At 39.8% G+C, this 21,324-nt stretch overlaps 1 protein-coding gene across 29 annotated transcripts in view; it reads right to left on the minus strand.

Annotated features, from left to right (window-relative positions):
• The window catches only part of EPB41L3 (erythrocyte membrane protein band 4.1 like 3), a 141,621-nt gene that overhangs the window by 48,901 nt on the left and 71,396 nt on the right, over positions 1–21,324 (minus strand). For 27 of the 29 annotated variants that reach the window (XM_064656235.1, XM_064656227.1, XM_064656247.1 and 24 more), the window contains exons 2-3: positions 16,440–16,666; positions 11,237–11,434 (exon numbers count right to left, since the gene is read on the minus strand). In XM_064656235.1, the coding sequence (XP_064512305.1) occupies positions 11,237–11,434; positions 16,440–16,655 (414 nt within the window). In that variant the 5' untranslated portion in view covers positions 16,656–16,666. The remainder of the gene's footprint in view (positions 1–11,236; positions 11,435–16,439; positions 16,667–21,324) is intronic. The other 2 variants (XM_064656448.1, XM_064656282.1) reach the window with 1 other exon arrangement.

Here is a 21,324-nt window from a genome sequence, read left to right on the forward strand (position 1 = left end):
ATTTTACTGTTTCAATTTAAATTACTCTCTGCAATTTATTTTGGTTGACACTTTGGCTTCTACACTACATGGTCTGCACAGTAGTCTCCTCTGTGCAAACACAAGGAAAACACCTGCAAAAGTTAAAATGTATATGGCAACAAATAACTAGAACATACAAGAAGTTTCTCCCTCCCCTGTTACAGCTTCTGCAATTATTCTTGCAACACAAACAAGTGAAAATGACTAAGTGGTTATACTTTGTTCTCACCGCAGTGAGATCTCTCTTCCCAAAGTTCCCCCAGCTGAGTCGCTGAGTTGCTGAATTCCAGCCTCCTGACAGCACATTTTCTCATTCTTTCCTCGTGAATTACCCAACTTACCCAAAAATATGCCTCATCTCAGAAAAAAAGCCCCACTACTTCTGCAAATGCTCATGACTTGCAAGCTAAAGTGACCAAACTTCCAAGATCACTTTTATATTGAGAACCCCATTTCTGGGAGAGAGATCTTAACATCACATATATGTAATATATTAATATGCATAGGCAAATATGTAAAATTTAATGCACTTAATGTATGCATACAAACAGATGCAAATTCATAAGTGAATTCTGTGTGGTTCCAAATGCAGAGAAGCTCCTGGTCACATCACATTGCTTCCCCATCTACGGAGAGCCAATGAGAGATCCTACACTCACACAGCTGTTCTGGTAAGAAGCACATTTTTATCAGTGAATGAAATAATAATCAACATACTATGAAATTTCGCATGGTTTTTTTCTGAAAAGACTTTGAGCTGGTCAAGATATGAAGGAAATTCTAGAAGCTAATCATTGCACTTTTGGTCAGATAATTTCCAAATATGGAGAACACATTCTTTGAATAAATCGTGATTCAAGCTGAAAAAAAAAAAAAAAGGCAAATCGTTTTTTCTTTTTTCCCAAGAAAGATAAATGGAAGAAGTAATTCAAAAGAAGTTTAACTTCATTTCACTTCTACACACTTTTAATTTGCATTTTCAAAGGATTTGCTCTTGTGCTGTTTACACTTCTCCACAATTTCTCTCCACAGGGAAAAGAAGATGAAGAAGAAAGGTGACAGAAGAAAAAAGAAACCCTGATTTTCTTCAAATCTATCATTTCTCAACTGAAGTCTCCAGCAGGAAGCTAAGTGAGGAGCATCCAGAAAGAAGAACAGGACAAAGAATCCTTCGTGGAGTCTTAACTGGCAGAAAAAGAGCAACTTTTCTGCTGGTTTACTGAACTAAATCTTACATGTGTAATGTGCATGATAAAAACTTTTGTAAGCATAATATGACAACCACTGGAATTTAGACATCTACATCCCCTGCTGTGCTTGCCGAAAATGGCGATGGCAGTTCCAGAACATCAACAACAGTTAATTTATCTGAAAGTTCAGCATGTTGAGAGTGATGTTCTAGGCATTACACAAAACATTTTCAAGTAAGTAATTTCTGCTACGGAACAAAACCTTTGCTGAAGTCTATTGTACAACACTGTACACCAAAGACAGAAGTAAGATATATGGAGTGACAAAGCAAACAACAAATACCCACAGAGAAAAAATGATGACTGATCACTTTCTTTTTTCCCTCATTATGGTAGTACTATAATTTATCAGCTTATTGATATTTATCTTAATATACCATATTGAAATGTATTACCATTCCTGAAAATAACCTTTTCTGACTCCTGCAAATGAAGTATTTAGATAAACAGATAAATATGTAACACTGTCCATGCTGCAGTTACACACCTGCAGCAAATGTCAATGACATTGTATAATATGACATAGTTTTTATCAGGGGCAACCTTCTTTAATGCCGTTTGAGCTTGCAATCCTAAACAGCTCGCACTAATCTAAAAAAACCCAGAGGACTGCTAAACCCCAGTAAGAAGATTGGTGACCTAGTCCCGATTCTGGCATCAAACCAAATTAGGGTTTTTGCCTTCTACATCAGCAGCAGAGATCACACCAGCACTGGCATCACATGAGCTCTCAGCATACCAACAAGTGCACCACACTGTTTGCGTCCTTGGGAAAAAAGTGGGCACTTCACTCACGGCAATGCAACTGCTTTGGGGGCACCTGAGAAAGAACAAACACTCTGGAACATGCTTTTATACATGGAAATGTAAAAGCCATGTCTGCCTGTGCGCAATGACTACAGAAATACCTGTCAAACACGATGATTATCAAATGCATCCCAAGTGCATCAACAGAATGATGCATACTGTATAAACTGAGATCTGGTAACAGCTTATGAGCACTACTCTCTGATAAATGAATACAAAAATAGTGGACACAATTTCTCAATCAGCAGTTCTGTTCTCAGCACTGATTAGTCTTACACATTTGCTAAATGATGACATAAAATAATAAACAGTATTCCACATTTCTAGAGGCTTTTCAACAGAGAAAGTAACCCCCTCACTCAGCTTTCTTAAGAACACAGATTGTTTGGGCTCGGATTTTAGCTAAATGTGCAGCTGATCCATTGGCTTAATGCCTCCTGATTGCCCTACCATCTCCTGCAAAACACTCTGCAGTAACTCAGATGGGTCTCTTGGGATTCAGTAAAGCAGCTGAAGCTTTTCCAGGGAGGTTATAAATACAAATATTTTCCTTATTCTACCTATACTTGAGCCAATTCAGCAAATGCTCATCTCTCCTTCTTAACTGCTAACTAACTGTGCACAAGCCTAGTAGCGTCACAGTGAGCAAGGGGAACCAATCACTACCTATAATATAAATAGTTCCTGGCAGACATTAACAACAACCAACCATAAACATTTTGTTTACTTTCAGCTGAAAACAGCTCCACTGTCAACATAGTCCGATTTACAGAGTAATCTTGCCATATGAATTTTAAAGCCACAGAGCTCTCCCTGACCTACATTGCCAGGCTGAAGTGGAAAAAAAAAAATACATTGCACAGAAACCACAGCAAAGAGAGATGCTCTTGAGGCAGGAGAGGCAGCAGGATGATGAACCTTTTAGATTTGAGGTACCTTCGTATTACACCATCAGTGCTGGGGTTGTGAAGAAAACTAACAGCCTGTTCTCAAGCTACATCCAAGCTTTATCCACTTCAGATCAAAATCATTTCTGTCAGAGCAAGATAAACCATGAGAGACCGACCTTGCTGCCTATCAACACTTTGCTTTGCAAGCAGATATTTCCTCACCACCCAGTCCTGTCTCTGATATTTTGTTCACTGTATCAACAGACACGGGTAAAAAACATAAAAGCAGCCCAGTGAACACTGCATGGGGCTCAGCTGGGAAAAAAAAAAATCTCCCATATGAGGCATTAGGATTTTATATGACAAGCTAATATAGTTAGGGAATGATAATTAAGTGAGATTTACTTGGTTTTGGTCTCGAAACAGCAACTCTTATTGCTAACATGGGGACAGCACCTATAAATTGGAGCAACTAGCAACAGAGTTGATGATGAATTTAGACAGCTCAGTTGGGAGCTCGAGCAAGTAGCAGGCACTTCAGTGACACAGAAATGGGGCAGGAAACATGACAAAATGCACAAAAGCTTGGCAGGAGCGTGACTGGGCAGTGACATGAAAATCAGCAACTTCTCTGTTGGATGGGCACGGGATAGATGGGGGAATGAACACATTTGTTCACAAACAGCAAGAAGCTTTAAAATCTGAGTATCCATTTGGGAAAGGGAAAAGGATAAGCAAAGCCCTTCATCCACTCTTTGTGATTTACTTTCCAGCAGTGCTTAAAAAACATGTGTGGAGGTTGAGTGCTGGCTACACTCAGGAAGAAGCTGGAGGCAAGGACCACCCAAGGAAATAAGCCTGGAGAAGACAAATATGAAGAGAGTGACACAGTCTCACCCTGGTGAGGCCATCAGCAAGGACAATTACAAGGACAGGACCCTCGGAGCCACCAGACATCTATCTGTCTGGGGTAAAGGGCAAGTGGAAGATCATCCTCTCCTAGGCTCTTGCAAACAGATTAACAAGCAATGAGCCTTGCAGTACCTCTGTTTGAGTGTGCATGACCAAACCAGATTTTTTAACAACTTCACCAGATGGTAAACAAGCTCCTGTTGTCTGGCTTATGTCCAACTGGTGCCCCAGGGGAAGGGGACCAGAGGCAATATTTCAGTAGGAAGTTTTCAGCTAGCCATTTGTTCCCTAGAAAATGCAGCTTCAGGGCAGCTGAAACTATTTGTCAATGTAGGTGGACCCCTCTCAATAGTTTTCAACACTATGAAAAATAGCTGGCACCTCCAAAGTATCAAAATGAAGATTTTTACCTGCTAAGTCCTTCATTTCACAGCAGAAATCACTTTCAGAAACTATTAACAAAAGGCAAGAGATAAGAGGACTGGATGTAGAAAACAGATGTGGAGACGACACGTACAACTTTTTCTATTTTTTGTTATTTTAAGCTTCTGGCATTTGATTGTGGCCATGTCCTCTGTTGTGCCAAAAGGTGGAATTTAAAGCCCAGTGTGCTGTTCACTTGGTATGACATTTGGAGGAGTTACTTGGTTTTAATTCTTGGTTTCTCATTCAGTCTCTAAAATACTTGTCTATTAACTGGAGAAAATGCAAGAGACCACCACTTAGGTGTTTTGCTACCAAGATTACAAGAGACCTTCTCCGTGAATACCACACAGCCCAGATGTTCCCAGCTGTGAGAAGGTGTCAGGGAGCTGAGCCTCTCCTAGTGAGGAAGAAATGGTCCAGACCCACACCAACATCCTCCCTCAGCCTCATGGCATTTCCAAAAGGCTTAGCTTAACCTGAAGTGATTTGTTTTGATAAAGATTTCTTTAGCTTCAGTGAAATAGTAATAATAAACATCACTAAAAGAGAATCCCAACATTTTTATTTTTGTTTCAATTACGAAGCTTAAGCAAAAAACCTTTCTCAGCTCAGCCTCACAGTTGATTATCATGAGTTGGATAACATTGGTGTCGATTTTCAGATTATTGTGCTTCTTGAATTGATGAGTATTTTAAGACATAAAAAGCTGCCTATGGTATTTGGAAAAAGAAAGCCAGAAGAATTGTACATTAACTTTATTCAGCTGAAACATATTCAGGCAATACTTAGACTCCTACTGACATGTGTCAGGTAACATAGATCTTAAGTGAATCCCTTGGCTAATCCAAGTCAGCCCTAATTAGAAGGTCTGGGAACAGAAAACATGCTGTGTAACGGCACTGATGCCTCCCAACCCAGTCACTTTTACTGAAACACGTCCTGGGGAAGGAACAAAACCCAAAACAAAAGTCTTCATATTAAATTAAGTGAAATGTAAGCAACGAGTAGGTCAAAAGGAAAAGACTTACTAAAAAAATTCCCTCTTGCATTCAGTAATCAGTTTCACATGTAAAGCCGTTTGCAAGAGACTGTGTGGAATTCATTAAACAATTAAAATGTGCAGGGGGCAACTGAAACTGTATCCTTCAGAAATCAGAGTGCATCCTATTACAGAGGTTTCCTTCTTGACCTTAAAGCCTACCTCAAAATGGATGAGAAATTCAATGTTATTAACTCCCCATGCAAAAGCAGGTCCATGCTGAGACAGCTCCCACGGAAGGGTTAGCACGGACACTGTGCAAAGTGGAGGACCACGGGGCCATGCATTCCCCCACTGTCATACAGAAACACATGAGGATTTTTCCTCCAGAGGGAGTCTTGCAGGGCAGGAAAAGCAGCACACACAGCATTGAAGCCAGCAACAACTCCCTTTCATTTCAGGCAGTGCAGAAATAAGTCCGTCTGTTCTCAACTCTTCAAGCCTGTCCTATGACAGTTTTTAATAACTTATTTTTTAAAGAAGCATCCATGTACTCTCACTTTTTAACAGCAAAAAGAGAAATTTATGCAAAACGCGATATCTCAACCTATTAGAGAATCCGTTTATTTCACCTCTGTTTTGCCCTCAAAAAGGAGTGTTAGCCCATACTTACATAGGGCAGAAAGGGACCTGTTTACTCCAGTCGGCTTCTGTCCATGTTACAAATCCTGGTTTCAAATGTATGGAAACAAAACTGTTTGCCATTTCAACTCAAGTACGCTACTCTGATGTTACCTGAGGATGTGGGGAAACTCATTAAGGAAGTGGGGTCTCCATCATGGAGGACATGTCCCCCCCATCTGGGGACGAAGTGACCAGAGGTTCATCACAAAGGCATAGCAGCAGCTACAGCATGGGACACCCAACCACTGCCCAGATCCCAGTGGCAGTGTGACTGAGAAAATTTGAGGAAAAAAACCCAACAACCAAACATAAATAGTGTATTTTTGCCAGTCCCCTCCTACCTCAGCTGACCTCCACTCATCCAGACGTGGGGGTAGCAGTAATGCTTTGTGAGATGTCAGCTTTCCATGTGCTCTGCAGCTTATCAAAATCCTGCGTCAACTCACTGCTTGATGTAGGGCTGCAGAGATGCCACAGACAGGCTGCCATGGAAACATTTGTTTTAATTTACTGGTGGTCTGCACAGTAAGAAAGTCTGAGCGGTACAGGAATGACGAAAGAGTATAAATTACCAATGGGCTCAGACAGCTGAGCCTACCAAAAAGAAATCTCATTATTTTACCATTTTACCATTTAGACAGATTATGTTATAGATTTCTGATCTCACTTTGTGAATAATAACATGTACATGTTTAGAGCAGAAACAAATACAAATTCCAACTTGTTTTAGGAAGACACTTTAAACTAGGCTATGTGTAATGGAGAGCATAACAGCTGGTTCCACTTGCATCTTTTAATTAAAATGCAGTAGTCTAGATAACAGAAAATTGAAATGGGGTAGAGTGGAACAAGGAGGGAAATAAATCCCAGAAAAAGCATAACTGTATCCCTACTTAAAGCTGATGAAACCCAGAAATAAGTTACTTTGCTTGTTTTTTTGTATCTTAGAAAAAACTTGAACTAGTCTGTTCATTGTCTTTTCTAAGGTTTTAGCAGTCTTTGATCTTGCTTTATCTTTGGTTCTTCAAACAAAAAAATGCAAAGCACAGGTCTAGCTTGCTTAACACAGAAGTCTTCAGCTAAATTTTTGCAGTGCAGCTTTGACCACAGCTATGGCCTCTTTGACAGTCGACATTTCTGAGCCTGATGCTGGCTGAGAGAGGACAGTGAAGAGGCCAAGGAGAACCACTTGCAGCAGGGGTGGACATTTAGGTGGATACCACCACTCAGTATTCCTCTGAGCAGACTGCGTCAACTCCTGTGACTGAGTGCTCCAGCTTGCTCACAACACTGGAGAAACACGCAGCCACCCTGAGGCTGTTCTTCTTTAACAGAGTACTGGGGAAATGTCTGTGTACAGCAAATATCTCTTCTCCAGAAGCCAACAGCCTTCCCTGGGAAAGGGAGGCACCATTAGGTGGCCATCCCACCTCTAAAAGGAAACCCCTCTCTGAAATAAGACTGCCACTACCATCTGAAGGCTTCTGGACAAGAACAGCAGGAAGGGTAGAGATGGCAGCACTGGTGGTTTATGGTTTTGGAGGAGGATGAATGAACAGGTTTGGGTTACCTACTTAACCTGGTTTTGGCTTGTAATGTCTTACCGCATGAAAGACTTTCTGGGTCAGGACAGATAGAGCACACAGGCAGTAACACTGCAGAGCCTCAAGGGAAGGATTTTACCTGGCATTTGCTTAAGATCCTTTCACTGAATGGATACCACATTAGACGAACCCCTGTTAACCTCAGCTTTTAAGTTAGTTCCTCTACATTTAAGTTAGTTAGTTAGTTTAAGTTAGTTAGTTCCTCTACATTTTCCCTTTAGATACATCTCATACAATATGAAAACTCCCAGTGTCACAAATGCAAAGCACTAAATGTGAGAGAGACTGAAAGATACAGCAGAAAGCAGCAAAGAGGCTCAGAATTAAATATGGAACAATAAAGAGGAGCTTCTGAAACAAAGGACACCAAGAGGATAATGGATTAACCAAACCTGCCTCAGAAGCGTTTCAATCTGAGAGTATGTGCCACATTGGCTGCCAGGTCATTAACTGGATGAACACATAATTGATAAGCTGCAGGCTGCACTCTACTGGAGAGCAATACGCTCCTTTAAATGACATTAATATTTAACATATATAAAAAGCATTTGTCATTTGCAAACCGCTCTGTAGAGTAACTGATGGATTCTATAATGATCCCCAACTCCCAGACTAGGGAATGCAGTTCTGGAGAGATAAATATCTGGCCTGCATCCAAACCAAGATTCACTGACAGAGCTATAATTCTAGCTCAAAATTAGGTTTCTAAGGTTCTGGTCCTTCTAGATTACATTGCTTTGCAGCCTTCAGTAGATAGAAGCACAATACACACAGAGCTGAAAGACAGGAGCTGACAACATAGGATGACATTTCTGACTCACATTCACCAACTGTCACATTCCTACCCTGGGTCACTGTCCACTCCAAAAGATGCAGCTGAGTGGGTTGAACACAAGGAATGGAAGTATTAAATATCTGATTGCCATGTGTTGTCTGCCCCTCTCACCTTTCCTTTAAAGAATTAATCTTGGGGAATTTACTGACCTCCATAACTTGTTGGGTGTCTCAGTATACTTCATATATCTATCTATATATAGAGAGAGAGATGTGCATGTATAGGGTTTTTTTCCCCATTTAAGTTGATACAGTGAGTTCACTTGTAGGTGAGCCTTCAAATATGACAGCATTTTTCTGAAACATGACAGATTTATTTCTCATGTTGCAGCACTGAGTTTCTGTGAAACAGCCACAAAACTTTGTTATTATCCAAAATTCTTGTAGGAGAACTTCACCTTCAGCCTCCTACATGATTTCCTGAGATGTCTGCTGAGACAGACCCTCAGTTTCTCTGCCCTACTAACTCCCTTTGTATATACTTTTTTCTCCTCAGGAGAAAAAGCACAGTGAAAGTCACAGAATTTATCTTGGCTGGACTCAGCATCCTTTTGCTGTAGCTAAACTTTATGCACATGGAAAGTAGACTCCCCTGGGGATCTACAAAATGTTCTGATGGGCTGGAGTGGGCTGCGCCAGAGAGGTTCCCCCTAGTTGCATCCTCCATACACACAACATACTGACAATACCACCTAGGAAGGATGCAAAGTCTGAATTGCCCTTTTAAGGCAAGTAAATGCATAGGTCACTCCAGCTGCACTTGTTCCCTGAAATATTTGTTCCTTCTAACTAACTTCTGTTTCAACAGTCTGCTCATCATTATAGCCTTACAGCTTTGTCATTTGAGGATTCATCCTTTTAGGAGCTATATTCTCATCAATATTACATTCTGCCTAGGCAGCCTGATCATCTTAGAAGCAGATAAAATGATTACTGATGACAGTCAATACAACTTCAAAATATTTCAGCAATGTAAGTAGAAAAATGCATACAAAATTTATACTGGACATTATTCAAGAGCTATTCAGAACTTGCAGAGCAGAGAAATTTCACAAGCAATAAAACATGATGGCTTGCATATGCTAGCATTTTGACACTTCAACTCCAACAGAGCTCAAGTTTAGTGGAAGAGTGCAACTTCCTATCAGAAATTATTATTCATATTTTTTGCATAAGTGGAAACCTGACATAACAAATCTCTCTTTCTGCACCATCTTAGATTCCAATAAAGCTCAGCCTGCTACAAGATTTCGATAGAAATCCTATTTGGTAAAATTTGCTTGATTGTATTCCAAAAAGTGACTCACATTTTACAAGCAAGTGGCAAGAGCTGAAACAAGTTTGACTCTTTACATCAAAGCCAGTATGAGTCATTCTTCCAGCTTAATGGCTCACATGCTATCCTTGAGAGACCAAACTGAGACTGCAGGTCAAGAAATGACCATTTAATAGTCACAAGGTATGTGGCCAAACAGCTAGTCCTAGACTGAAGGAAACAACAGAGGACTCAACCAGTGAAATTAAAAGATACTCAACAGCATGGACTGCCAAGTTGTTGTAAGAGTAGTAAAATACCAGCTTCTGTTCGCAACTCACTCATACCATAGCAAAATGTGGCCCAAACTGCAAAGTCAGGGTTAAATAAAAACCAATAAGGCTTTTCCTCACATGCCATTTTCCAAAGCACTTAAAAGGAGAGCAGCTGACAGACATGAGGGCCAAGCACAACCTGATTGTAAAGATGTCATGATTTGGCTCCCAGTCAGTACTTTTTCCTCCACGCTCTCTCCTTCTCCATGCTCCTTCGGATTCCCCTTTCAAGACTGGAGACTATTTAATCTCTGCCTTTATACTCTCCTGTTCTCCCCAGGTGACTTTTCTTTTCCATGGCACTCTGAGGTTACCCAAAGAAGGGTTGGCTTTGCCAAGCCCTCCAACACATATCCTTCCTCTACTATCCGCTGCTCAGCCAGGGATCAGCCCTTCCTTGCATGCATGACCTCCTGACCCGAAGCAGGTTCAGGAAAGGTTAGTCCACTGTCCAAAAATCATCTCGTTGACAACGAGTGAATGGAGAAATGGGTCAACTCTGAAATGCTGAATTTTGTCATGCTTACTCTGAGGCAATCAATGTGCTCACTTTCTGCTTTTCTGGGACCTTCTGGAGTTCAAGGCAAGGTATCCTCTTAGCACGGGTCTGCCCCCTGGCACAGACTGGCTCCTTAGTAAGAGTGCACTTGTCCCAAAAGTAGGCTCCTGTCAGTCTCAGCAGGGAAAGCAAGTTTCCTTACAGAAAAATCACAGCATCTTTCTGCCAGTAACATTGAGACACAGTTATGGTTCACAGACATGGATAAGCACACAAAACTCTCCACTCCCACTGTTATTTGTTCCTGAAATTTCCCCCACTTACCCAGGACATCTCTCATGCCCTTACTCATCTCACAATAGTCAGAATTACTTCATGGACAATGACTCAATGTAAGTCTCAACTCAGCAGAGTACCGAGGAAAAGAAAAGCCCGATGCGATCAAAATCCTTCTTTGTTTATGGGTTTTGTTGCCCATAATTTGTTTTCTGCATTCTGATGTGGCATGTGCCAACAAAAAATTAATCCAAAGTCTCTGGCTGTTTCAGGGAGTGCTCAGAATGCCTTACCTAGCTCAAATCTGTGCACCTTCTTCAGTGTCCAGAAAAAACAACGAAAGCATATCTGAGCTTGGCACCGGCAAAATATCAGGACATTCATCCTTTTGCTTAAATTAGAAATATAATTTCCACTATTTACTTCTGGACAGTTGAAAAAAAAGAAGACAAAAAGCCATTTACCTCTACTTCACATGCATATTCCGATCCATCCAGGAGTGTCACTTTGCATTGCATATTTTTCGGTTTCTTGACAATCTTTAGAGGAGACTTGGAGAGTTTGCTAGATGAAGATTTTTGAGAAAGCTTGTCTTCCTCTAGCTGCTGATATTCCAGCTGTTTTGCACTTGTAGCTGCAAACTCTTGTTCTTTCTCTGTGACCTATAGAGAGAAAGATAGATACTTTTTGAAGTGAGATAAACCAATCATGCCGTGCAGTACACTGTGCACCCTTCACCCAAGCATTTCATTGAGCCTTTCATTGTGTGGGGCTTGGACAAGAAAGCCCCTGATGTAGGACAATCTTTATTGGAAAGATTTCCCAGGTTCCTCCCAGCTATTATTTTAAAGTCCCATACCTATTAAATCATATGATGCTTCCATGGTGCCATACGGAATAGAAAAATACCATCAGGTTTGCACTAATTTTGCTGTCAGTGAGAAATCAGTCCCTGAATGAGGGCATGGATGCCCCCCCTAACAGTGTGAATTCACAGGGGGATGCTGACATGCCCGGGAGAGCAAAAGGCTACCCAAGCACCCAAGCAAAGGGTTAAACAAATAGGATGGAAGTGAGGGACCAAACAACTTTTATGTGCAGCCAGCTGACTAATGGATCATAAGTACAGAATGAGATGCTGAATTTTGCTCTCTGAAGATGCCCAGTAAGTCCCTCCGGCTGACAAGAAAGGTGCTGTTTGAAAGACAAATATACTGCAGGGAAAAGGGGCAAGAAGAAACAACCATGGTCACTTTTGTTTGGGTTTATCTGAGAATAAGGCCATTTGAAGAGTTACCGTGATACAGTGCAGCACGTGGTTCTCTCCACGGCACTAGATGAAAGCCAGAGCAGCTCTACAGCATTTCACCCTTCCTAGCAACAGCACTGTGCTGCAGTCATTACCCTTCTCATCAGTTATGTCCTGATAGATTCCAAACAAAACCTCAAAAAGAGTGCAGTAATACTTAAGCTAAAGCTTAAATAAAATAAAAAAGTCTTTCTGTTATCTCACTACAAGGCAAAAAAACCCCCACCCTGCTTTAGCTCTGAATTATTTCAGTATAATAAGCAACAAGCATTACTGGAAATATATTGTAAATTAACCCTCCAAGTCTGTTTCCATTCATTGAATATAACAGACTTCATGAGAATGGAGCAAATCCATCTAAAGGCTTTAATCTGCATTGAGACCAGAACAACCTTGCATCATATAACCAGAAACAATAGTGTACTGCTAAATCACAGTGAACTGTCCCTGAGTGATTTCATAAAAACAAGCCATAAGCTTCCCCTCTGCCTTCAGGTGAATGGGGAGAAGGGGAATTTGGAGCTGGCTGGCTGTGATACCAAAGGTGCCAGCTCCCACCAAAGCCCCAGCAAATTACAAGGAGGTGAGGCAAGACCCCACGGTCCTACTTTCTCTGCAACACAGGACATGGCAATGGTCTCCTGCACTTCCTAGGTGGGGAGGCTAGAAGAAAAAGGAACTAGAAAGATAAAAAAGCAAGAGCTGGTTTCAAAATCCACCACATCTCCCAAGACATGGATTTTCTTCCCCAGGAGCAGACCAGCACCTGCCATCTCTTCTCCCATCTAGCTCTAGCACTAAAGGACTTTCTCCTTCCAGTACTTGGACATCAGCTTTGACATCTGGATCTCAAGGTCCTAACATACCTTGAAGACTGTCAGGAGATGGAGACACAAAGTATGTCAGTGGATTAGCTGTTTGCTGAGCATTTAACACTCACAGCAGCTGTGACAAAGAGAGAGAGTCCCCCTGGGTTCACAGCAAGGCTTGAGGCCAGCTAACCTTCCACCACCTCCACAACCAGCTGGCAAGTGGTCCAGGCTGGTGCAATGAGATATAAAAAAGACTGAAGATGCCTCCTCCTAGGGCCTCTGTGCAGAGCTGCACTGCTGCTGATGGGCAGAGGGACTCTGATGATTTCTGTACATTTTGTTAAAAGAAATCTGCCAGGGAAGCTGCATGTGCTTATATGTGGATGCAGAAGTCATTCTGGGGATGAAAAAAAAAGCAGCACTGTCATACACAGTGGCTCATGACATTTCTGATGTGAGAGTTAGTACTCCACTCCAACAAAAAAAAAAAACACCAACGAAATACCCCAGACACATGGAACTAACTAATCTTTTACAAGAAAACAGAAAAGCTGCTTGAGAGAAAAGCCCACAACAACAAGGGTGCCCATCGCCCATTTAAACTTGAGAACTATATTTGGCCTGCAAGTAATTTCTGGGAATCCTAATGGACTAGTAGTTATTTTCCTTCATAAAGACAGTTGGAAACTTAAGACTACAGCAGAGTTTTGTTTATTTATAAATATTTAAAAATATTACTGAGGTTATTTTGTTTGTTAAAGTTCCCTTTTACATTAAGATCAGGGGAATGTGTCTAGGTTAAAATCATACAGAAGATTTTCTCTCATTTGTCTGGAGAAAAAAACATGCCAAGAACTATTAGAGAAGATTACCCCAAACTATGCTGACATGTTCAGGCATTGAGGTACTTTCAGACTGTATTAAGACCCTTCTTCCTAAAGAAACCTGACATTCTGGAATCTAGGAAAAAAAGATAGCCAGTGAAAAATCCATGTACACAGTGAATCATTTTGAACTCTGCAAGCGTAGCTGCATTTTCTTCTAAATTCTTCTCCGAGATACTTTTGTACCATATTCTTGCAGTATTTTTGGTGTTATCGACTAAATTCTAGTGCAGCAGAAGTTGCTTCAGGGTTTGCATTTTTTGAGCATAACCTCTTTCATCTGTGACACAGTATGTTCAAGCCCTTCTGAAGCTGCACCTCCTCTCAAAGGAAGCCTTTGGAGTCTCGGGATTCAGCAGTAATGATCTTGGCTACTTCGCAGCGTCTCATTGGGGTATGAAGTGATATTACCACGCTTGCACAACACATTAATCCCACCTACTTATGGTAGTTGCTTGGAAATATTGATGCCCAACCCATGTGATGCCACCTTCTCTTTTTCAAAGAGACAGGAAGGCAGGCATATAGTTAGGCTGCATTATTACACCTGATAGGAAGGACTTATTTCTCTAATAACTATTAATCTCAATATGGAAAGGTTCTTCCTCTTCATTAAAATGTTTTGGGGTTTTTTATGTGTATAAGGTGACAAAAGACACTTTCATGGATTGGTAATTTAAATCTTTCTTCCCAAGGTTCTCTCATATGAGCAAGAGCAAAAATCAATTTCCTCACTACAATTACAGACATCAAGAAAGAGAATGAGCAGCTTCAAGTTTTGTTTTTTTTAATGACACCATTGCAAATAGCTTTGTCTCTTAGTGCTGCTTTTGAACGGTTCTTTCCTGTGATACAGACACTTAAGCCACTGTGAAATGTACTGGGCCTACCATCGCTGTTGGATTTGGCAGTCTGCTTACAGCATGGACATTTGGATTCAATCTGGTAATCTCAACAGGAAGGTGTCGCATATCCCTTTCACTAACCCAGTTTTTCTATCAAGCCTTCTACAGACACCAGCTCACTGTGATCTCCTTTGGGAAAGAAAGGGATCACGCAGCACATGAGAGCATCTCAGGTCTGCAAACTCACACCTCTTAATAAAGATGGACAGTTTTGGTGTCTAATTTGGGGTGGTTTTTTGTGTGTGTGGTTATTTTGGGGTTGGATTTCTTTTGTGGTTTGGGGTTTTTTGGTTTATTTAATTTTTTAAGATGAAAAGAAACTTGAAGTGTAATGATTACTGAAAATGTCTGGAAAAACAAAATAATACTACTTATGCCTAGGACTGATAAAATTACACTTTAAATTAATGACCAGTTTATTCAACACCTTCCTCTTTTGGACAAGCAGCCCTTGCTTCTCTCCCCCAAAATAATTACAGGCAATTTCTGATCTATTTCAGAGACCAAAATTGTCCCAACACATAATTGGTGGATGTGGGAGCAAGAAAAGAGAGGTGTCTAGTGGGCAATGGAGTGAGGTTATCAAGGGTTATCAACAATAGAAATGGCTGGCGATTCAAAAAAACCCTCAGTTCTTCCAAGGGCTGAACTTCAACAGCAATCAACAGCAGAAATCCTGCCCTGCTGTCTACTTCTTGAGATGGAAGATTTTAGACACCTGTTTTAATTTGGTCCCAGAAACATTTGTTGTGCCAAACATTTAGATAATGCACGCCTACCAGAGTGAGATACAAAAATATTTTGCATCTGAAATTGCTCATACGCTCATTTTTTCCACACCAACACTAAGTTTGGGCTGTAGCTTTCTGAAAAAAAGCTTAAAACCCAAGACCACAGCCAGCTCCCGAGAGCTTCTAGAGGAGCACTCACACTGATTTTAAGTAACACCTTACATCTGCTTGCTTCACCAGCACTGTCTCTTCCAGCCAGGTAAAATAACAGGAGCCCACTTCAAACAGCCAGAAATTTTTTAAAGGATGGAGGAGAGGAGGAGTTAGACTGACTCTCTCCAAAGGTGAATGTGATCAGATGAGGGTCATAACCTTATGGAGCTAAGTGAAGTGATTTGCAGGTACCTCATTATTTGTGGGTCAGTTACCCATGAAGAACAATGTCTGTTAATCCTATTGACTGGAAATTATTAACGGGAAGAAGAAAGCAGCTTCCGCAAATTTAATAAGTGTTACAATAAACCAAATGGAAAAGCACGCAACAGCTCTTCTGAAACCTATTACATGAATAGTTCAAGTAATTATAATGCAGTTATTCCAGAACCATGAGAAACTTAAGGGACCACAGACTTCATGGCTCACACATCAGACAAGCAAGCATGAAATCAGTGTTCAGCAGGTGTCAAAAGAAATGAACTCTGAAAACATTTTCAGCTTCATAAAAACTGACACTGTGTGCTATCTAACACAAATGCAAGATCGAAGATGTTTCCTGCTTAGTTAATGAGACTACCTTTATATTTAAGCACTGCAGGCAGAAATACCTGCCATGAACTTCAAAACATTCTGTGTGAGAACTATTATTCTTTAGATGCAAAAGGCCAGCCAGCCAAGATCTACAGCATCACATCAAACACCCTTCCATGCATCACTGAATATATATTTCCCCTCCTAACATACCAGACTTGTTATTTCCCAGGAGCAGTAAGTGGGTACACAGCTACTTGCATGCTCAGGCTCCCTTACCTGCTCCTTTTTCACTGGTGTGCTGTGTGCTGCCACAGCTGAGAACTGCTCGAGTGCGTTTTGAGGTTCTTCACTTGGCTGCTGTTGCTGCTCTTGCTGCTGCTGCTGCTGCTGGTCCTGCGGCTGGGTCTCTGCTGCCCCTTGCTGCGCAGGGCTCTCCTGCTGATCCTGCTCTTTATCCTTGGACTCGGAGTCCGATCCTGATTCTGTAGTCATGGTTGGTTATTCTGCAAAACAAGGTGAACAGACCCACTGAGTACACTCTCACAGCCGTGAATTTGTAAGCTAGGCTTACAAAATGAAGAAAGATCGGGCACAAAGTGTTAGTCTTGATATGCTTAGAATTTAAAGTGGCTATCACACTGATCCAACTGGCATCCCTAGGAAAGCTTCCCTGGTGTAAAAGACAGGTCTAAATGCATCCATACTCTAAGGAAGAGTGTTTTTCCATAAAATCTTATTTTACACTGTAATACACTGACATTATAGGACTTCTGTTCCAATTAAATATAGAATACATAGTTCATAATTCATAGAGGGAGAGCAACATGATGAGAAAAACTTATGTGATTGAGGGCCTTAAATCCAACAAAATCCACTGCAGTTCTAAAGCATTTGGAAACTTTTGAAAAATTAAATCTTTTGTCCTTTACACTGAAACCAATATGGCTTGAGCTCCTCAACATCTGCACTCCTTTTGGGAAATGTACTCAAGTGCTTTTGATGCTTCCAGGCAACATATTATCTGTTGGACTCCATGATCTTAGAGGTCTTTTCAACCTAAAGGATTCTGTGATTCTGCATGTGCTAGAATGTGCCAATTCTCCAACTACATACAAGCAAAACCGAATGTTAAAAAAATACTGCGATTTTGTATCAAAACAAGGATTTGAAAAAGCAGGCTCTGCACCAATTCAGTAAAGGGAGTGTGCTTTTACGTTTGTTACTCATATGTTCTCAGACCTCATGAACTTTGCTTGAGCATTTTGCTTTTAAGAAACAAACCAGTCTGCTGCAATCTATTTCTGTTCATCATCAGGACATGATTCCTTTAACCTGGTAACCATAGCTACTGTGTAATTATAGGTGGTTGCACAGAATATACATCTGCTAACTCATCTGCTAGGAATTCACTATCAACTCCCAGAATACACTACAATGTTTACTAGTAGAAGTAGGTTTATTATAGATCACAAGAAAAATAAACTATTTTTTTTTAAAATGTTTAATAAGCTAAATTGTTTGACAGAAAATGTTTTAAATTAGGCCAATTACTATTTCCAAACTCACTTACGTATTCTGCACTTTCAAGGCTAAGCTCTCTAGTGAACACATGTCCCTGTAGAGCAAAGCAAGTAACAGCATTCAGCCTGTGCTCAGCTTTTGCCCTGCGTATGGGGATAGGAGTGCATGTTCCTACCCCATGTAAGCCAAAATAACACAAGAGAGAAGCAGAACTAGAAAGCATACATGGCAGATTTATGCTTCAGGCCACATTTTTGAAGTACTAACGTGTGACACACTTGTTTAGGAACACATCATAAATTTCTACACTCAAACTGGCACAACTGTATAAAAAAAGCCCTTTTAAAACGCATTATTTAACAAATTGTCTTTAGCATCTACAAAAAGCAATAATTAGCTTGGGTCTTAAAATGTGACAGTCGGAAATGTGTTCACCTAATTGAACTTCAGCTGTCCATATCTGAGATGGTCACTTTAAATGTGGAGGAGAAAAACAGACGCTTCAGAGAGCGATTCATCTGACCTATTTTAGATTCCTGCTTTAAGCTGAGATAAATCACATACTAGCGCAACTTCGTCCAACTCACTACAAAGGAAGCCTAAACAAGTTCCTCCAATGTAGATCACACAAACCCATCCTCTACGTTCAATTCTCCTAAGCCACTCTTTTTTGTACGCTTTAAATATTAAATTCCAGAACAACATTATTCTCTCAGAGTTTTGGTTTACCCATCTGTCAATTCAACATGGAATAAACTATTTTTCATCTGATGCTGTTACAGTTGCCTTGAAAAGCACGCAGGCCTCCATGAATGTCCCAAGTTTCCCCCAACATCATGTTTTGTACAAGCGTATGAAAATATGAAATGCAAATTAACCAAGTAATTATTTCAGTAAACTCAAACTACATATTTCATTTTCTTTTCCAGAAACTATGCATTAGGAAGTAGCCAAAACCTAACTTACAGCTACAAAAATCATTGATCAAACAATACTAAAGAGGACCTATGACCAATACGACGTGTAATGCATACAAGTTGTAGTATCAAGTCTTTATTTTCCCCCCTCTTGGTATGAATTAGAATGGTGTAAATAAAAAGTAGCTATCATGCTTGCTGTTTAGAAAGAGGTATTAAGGAGGTATAAGATATATATAAGAGGTATATATATATATATATATATATATAAGGATATAAGAGGTATATATATAAGGATATATATAAGAAGTATAGGATCGGACTGCCAACCAATACAAATCAAAAGTCTGTCTTCCTTCAGCTGCCATCATGGTGTCACTTGAAGCTCATTTTTGCACCCTGTGTAGCTTCTTTCCTAATGACCATTTGTATCCTAGCTGTTTGTAAGCATGGAAACACAGCCATTTAAATCAGCCCCATAAACCACAACTTCATGTAGCATGAGATAAAAACAAGTTTTACTTTTCCTGCCAGTTATAATTTTGAATCTCAGGGAAAAACAAACGTGGTTCTTATATTCTTCTGGGACATTCCCACATGAAACACAGCCTTACAATACTGAGTTACTCTCCAGGATTGGTTTTCTCTCCAGTTCCATGAGTCCTCGCTGGTTTAAGAGTGCTTTGTTAGAAAACTTTGTGTGCCTTATCAAATCTTTTAGCATAAGAGATTCCCTGGATACAGTATTACTGTCATTAGTCAGACAGCAGATGGGTTTAATTAACCTAAGGTTACCCATTTCCAAATGTCTTTATTTCCCCATGCATACATGTTTAGTAACAAATACTGAGAACAAAATACTATTCATTTCATGCTGTTATGTTACAGGTGTAAATAGAAGCAAAGCAAACACATTGTGAATCCAATCTCTTACAAACTGCTCAGATGACTGTATTATTAAGAGTTATCTCATTCCACCTAGTGTAGGTTGAAAATACCTAAATTGCAAGACAAAAACCAACATTCCTCTCTCAGTGCAAACCAATAGCTTGTTTTGCCTTCCTCAGCAAACAGCTGCTTATCCACATGAACTTTGACAGCATTTCATCTGTTATAAGTAGCAAAACAGTCCTCCTAGTAAGAGGTAATTTCACTCACTAGAAGAAATAACAGTAATCTTAAGAAATTCACCAACATAAATATTACTCTACCTTTGTATGCAGCAAACCTGACAGAATAGCTAGTAGGGCCTAAACATTTATCAAACATGCAGCTGGCTGAGAATTTCTTATTCCTATTTGATTAGTTTATTTACTGTACCTAGCTATGTACCAGAACCACGACTTCTACTGTGAGAACGAAATCACTGAAGTTCCTTAAAAACCTTTTCTGTTGCCAGCACAGCCTTCATATCAAATTCCCCTTTCCAGCACACAGAAAACAAAATAATGAAAAGAAACTGGGAGCACTACCTTACACAAATGAGGTAATACTATGCAAGCCAGATGTGGTCTTGGATAGCTAAGTTTTGGCTTACAGTCCAGTGTTCAAAGATTCAAAAAAGATTAGCTGAGTCCAAACTCAACGCAGATGATGCTAATATTGGATAGTCTGAGGCTAGGGTAAATTTGGCTACAGAATTCAATCAGAATGAAAATCAAGTGTTTTGATTAAAAGTGGGGGGGAGGGGAAATGGCTCAAAATTAGCTTATTTAATCTACTACTAAAAAATTAAGTTAAAAATGTATGTACTTCCAGCAGTTTTAAAATATAAGTGTTTGAGTGCTGCAGATGAACAGATAAGAGAGTATAAATATTAATATACTGTCAAGGTATATTAATAGGTATAAAAAAACCCATGACATTTAAAAATAATTTTATTAGGTTAAATTACAGAAAATAAATATTTTCCTACCCTTACACTATGCAAATTCATTACATAAGATTACAAAACCTGTAAACCACTTGCACAAAAAAACCCTACATCCTAAAACCTTATGGCACACCTAGACCTGGTTACCTTCAGCCACCAACCTATTACTGCTCAGAAGATTACCATTTCCATTACCAATTACTTGCTATGGACTTTAAGCTCATAATTTCCTCTTCTCCACAAGGGAACCAAAACTATGTTGTCTTCTGTGTCACCTGGTCCCCTCCAGTAAGTGACAGACCCAATCTACTGTATACATTCATCCATTCAAAAACTTATTTGACACTCTACCTCCCGTTCTCAAAGCACAGACCTTCTGGGTTGCATCCACAGAGCAACAAAATTCACAGATAATTGACAGCAGATTCCACAGTTTAATTAACCCAGCAGTCACTAATAAACTTTTATTTATATATAACTATATGCTAGTGAAAATACATGCTATATTAAGCAAACAGAAATCACATTAGAAAAGAAATTGCGAATTAATTCTGAATAAATTGTGATGTAATGAGAAAACAAAATTGAACCAAGTATAATTAAATGAACTATACATAGTCACTAACTATTTCCTGTAATGCACAGATTAATGATTTACATTTAAAAGCTTCTTTGATCTAATTAATTCTCTTTGTGGAAAGTTCTCCTTTAATTACAGTAATTTTTGAAGATTGTTATAAATCTTTGCAAAGGTCCAAATTTGGAAGTTATGTAACAAAATAATGATTCCATACTTCAAAAATAATGTTCTCCATAATGAGAGGCATATTTATCCAACAATAATGAGATG

This window comes from Pseudopipra pipra, chromosome 1 (genome assembly GCF_036250125.1).
Source record: "Pseudopipra pipra isolate bDixPip1 chromosome 1, bDixPip1.hap1, whole genome shotgun sequence".
Taxonomy (NCBI): domain Eukaryota; kingdom Metazoa; phylum Chordata; class Aves; order Passeriformes; family Pipridae; genus Pseudopipra; species Pseudopipra pipra.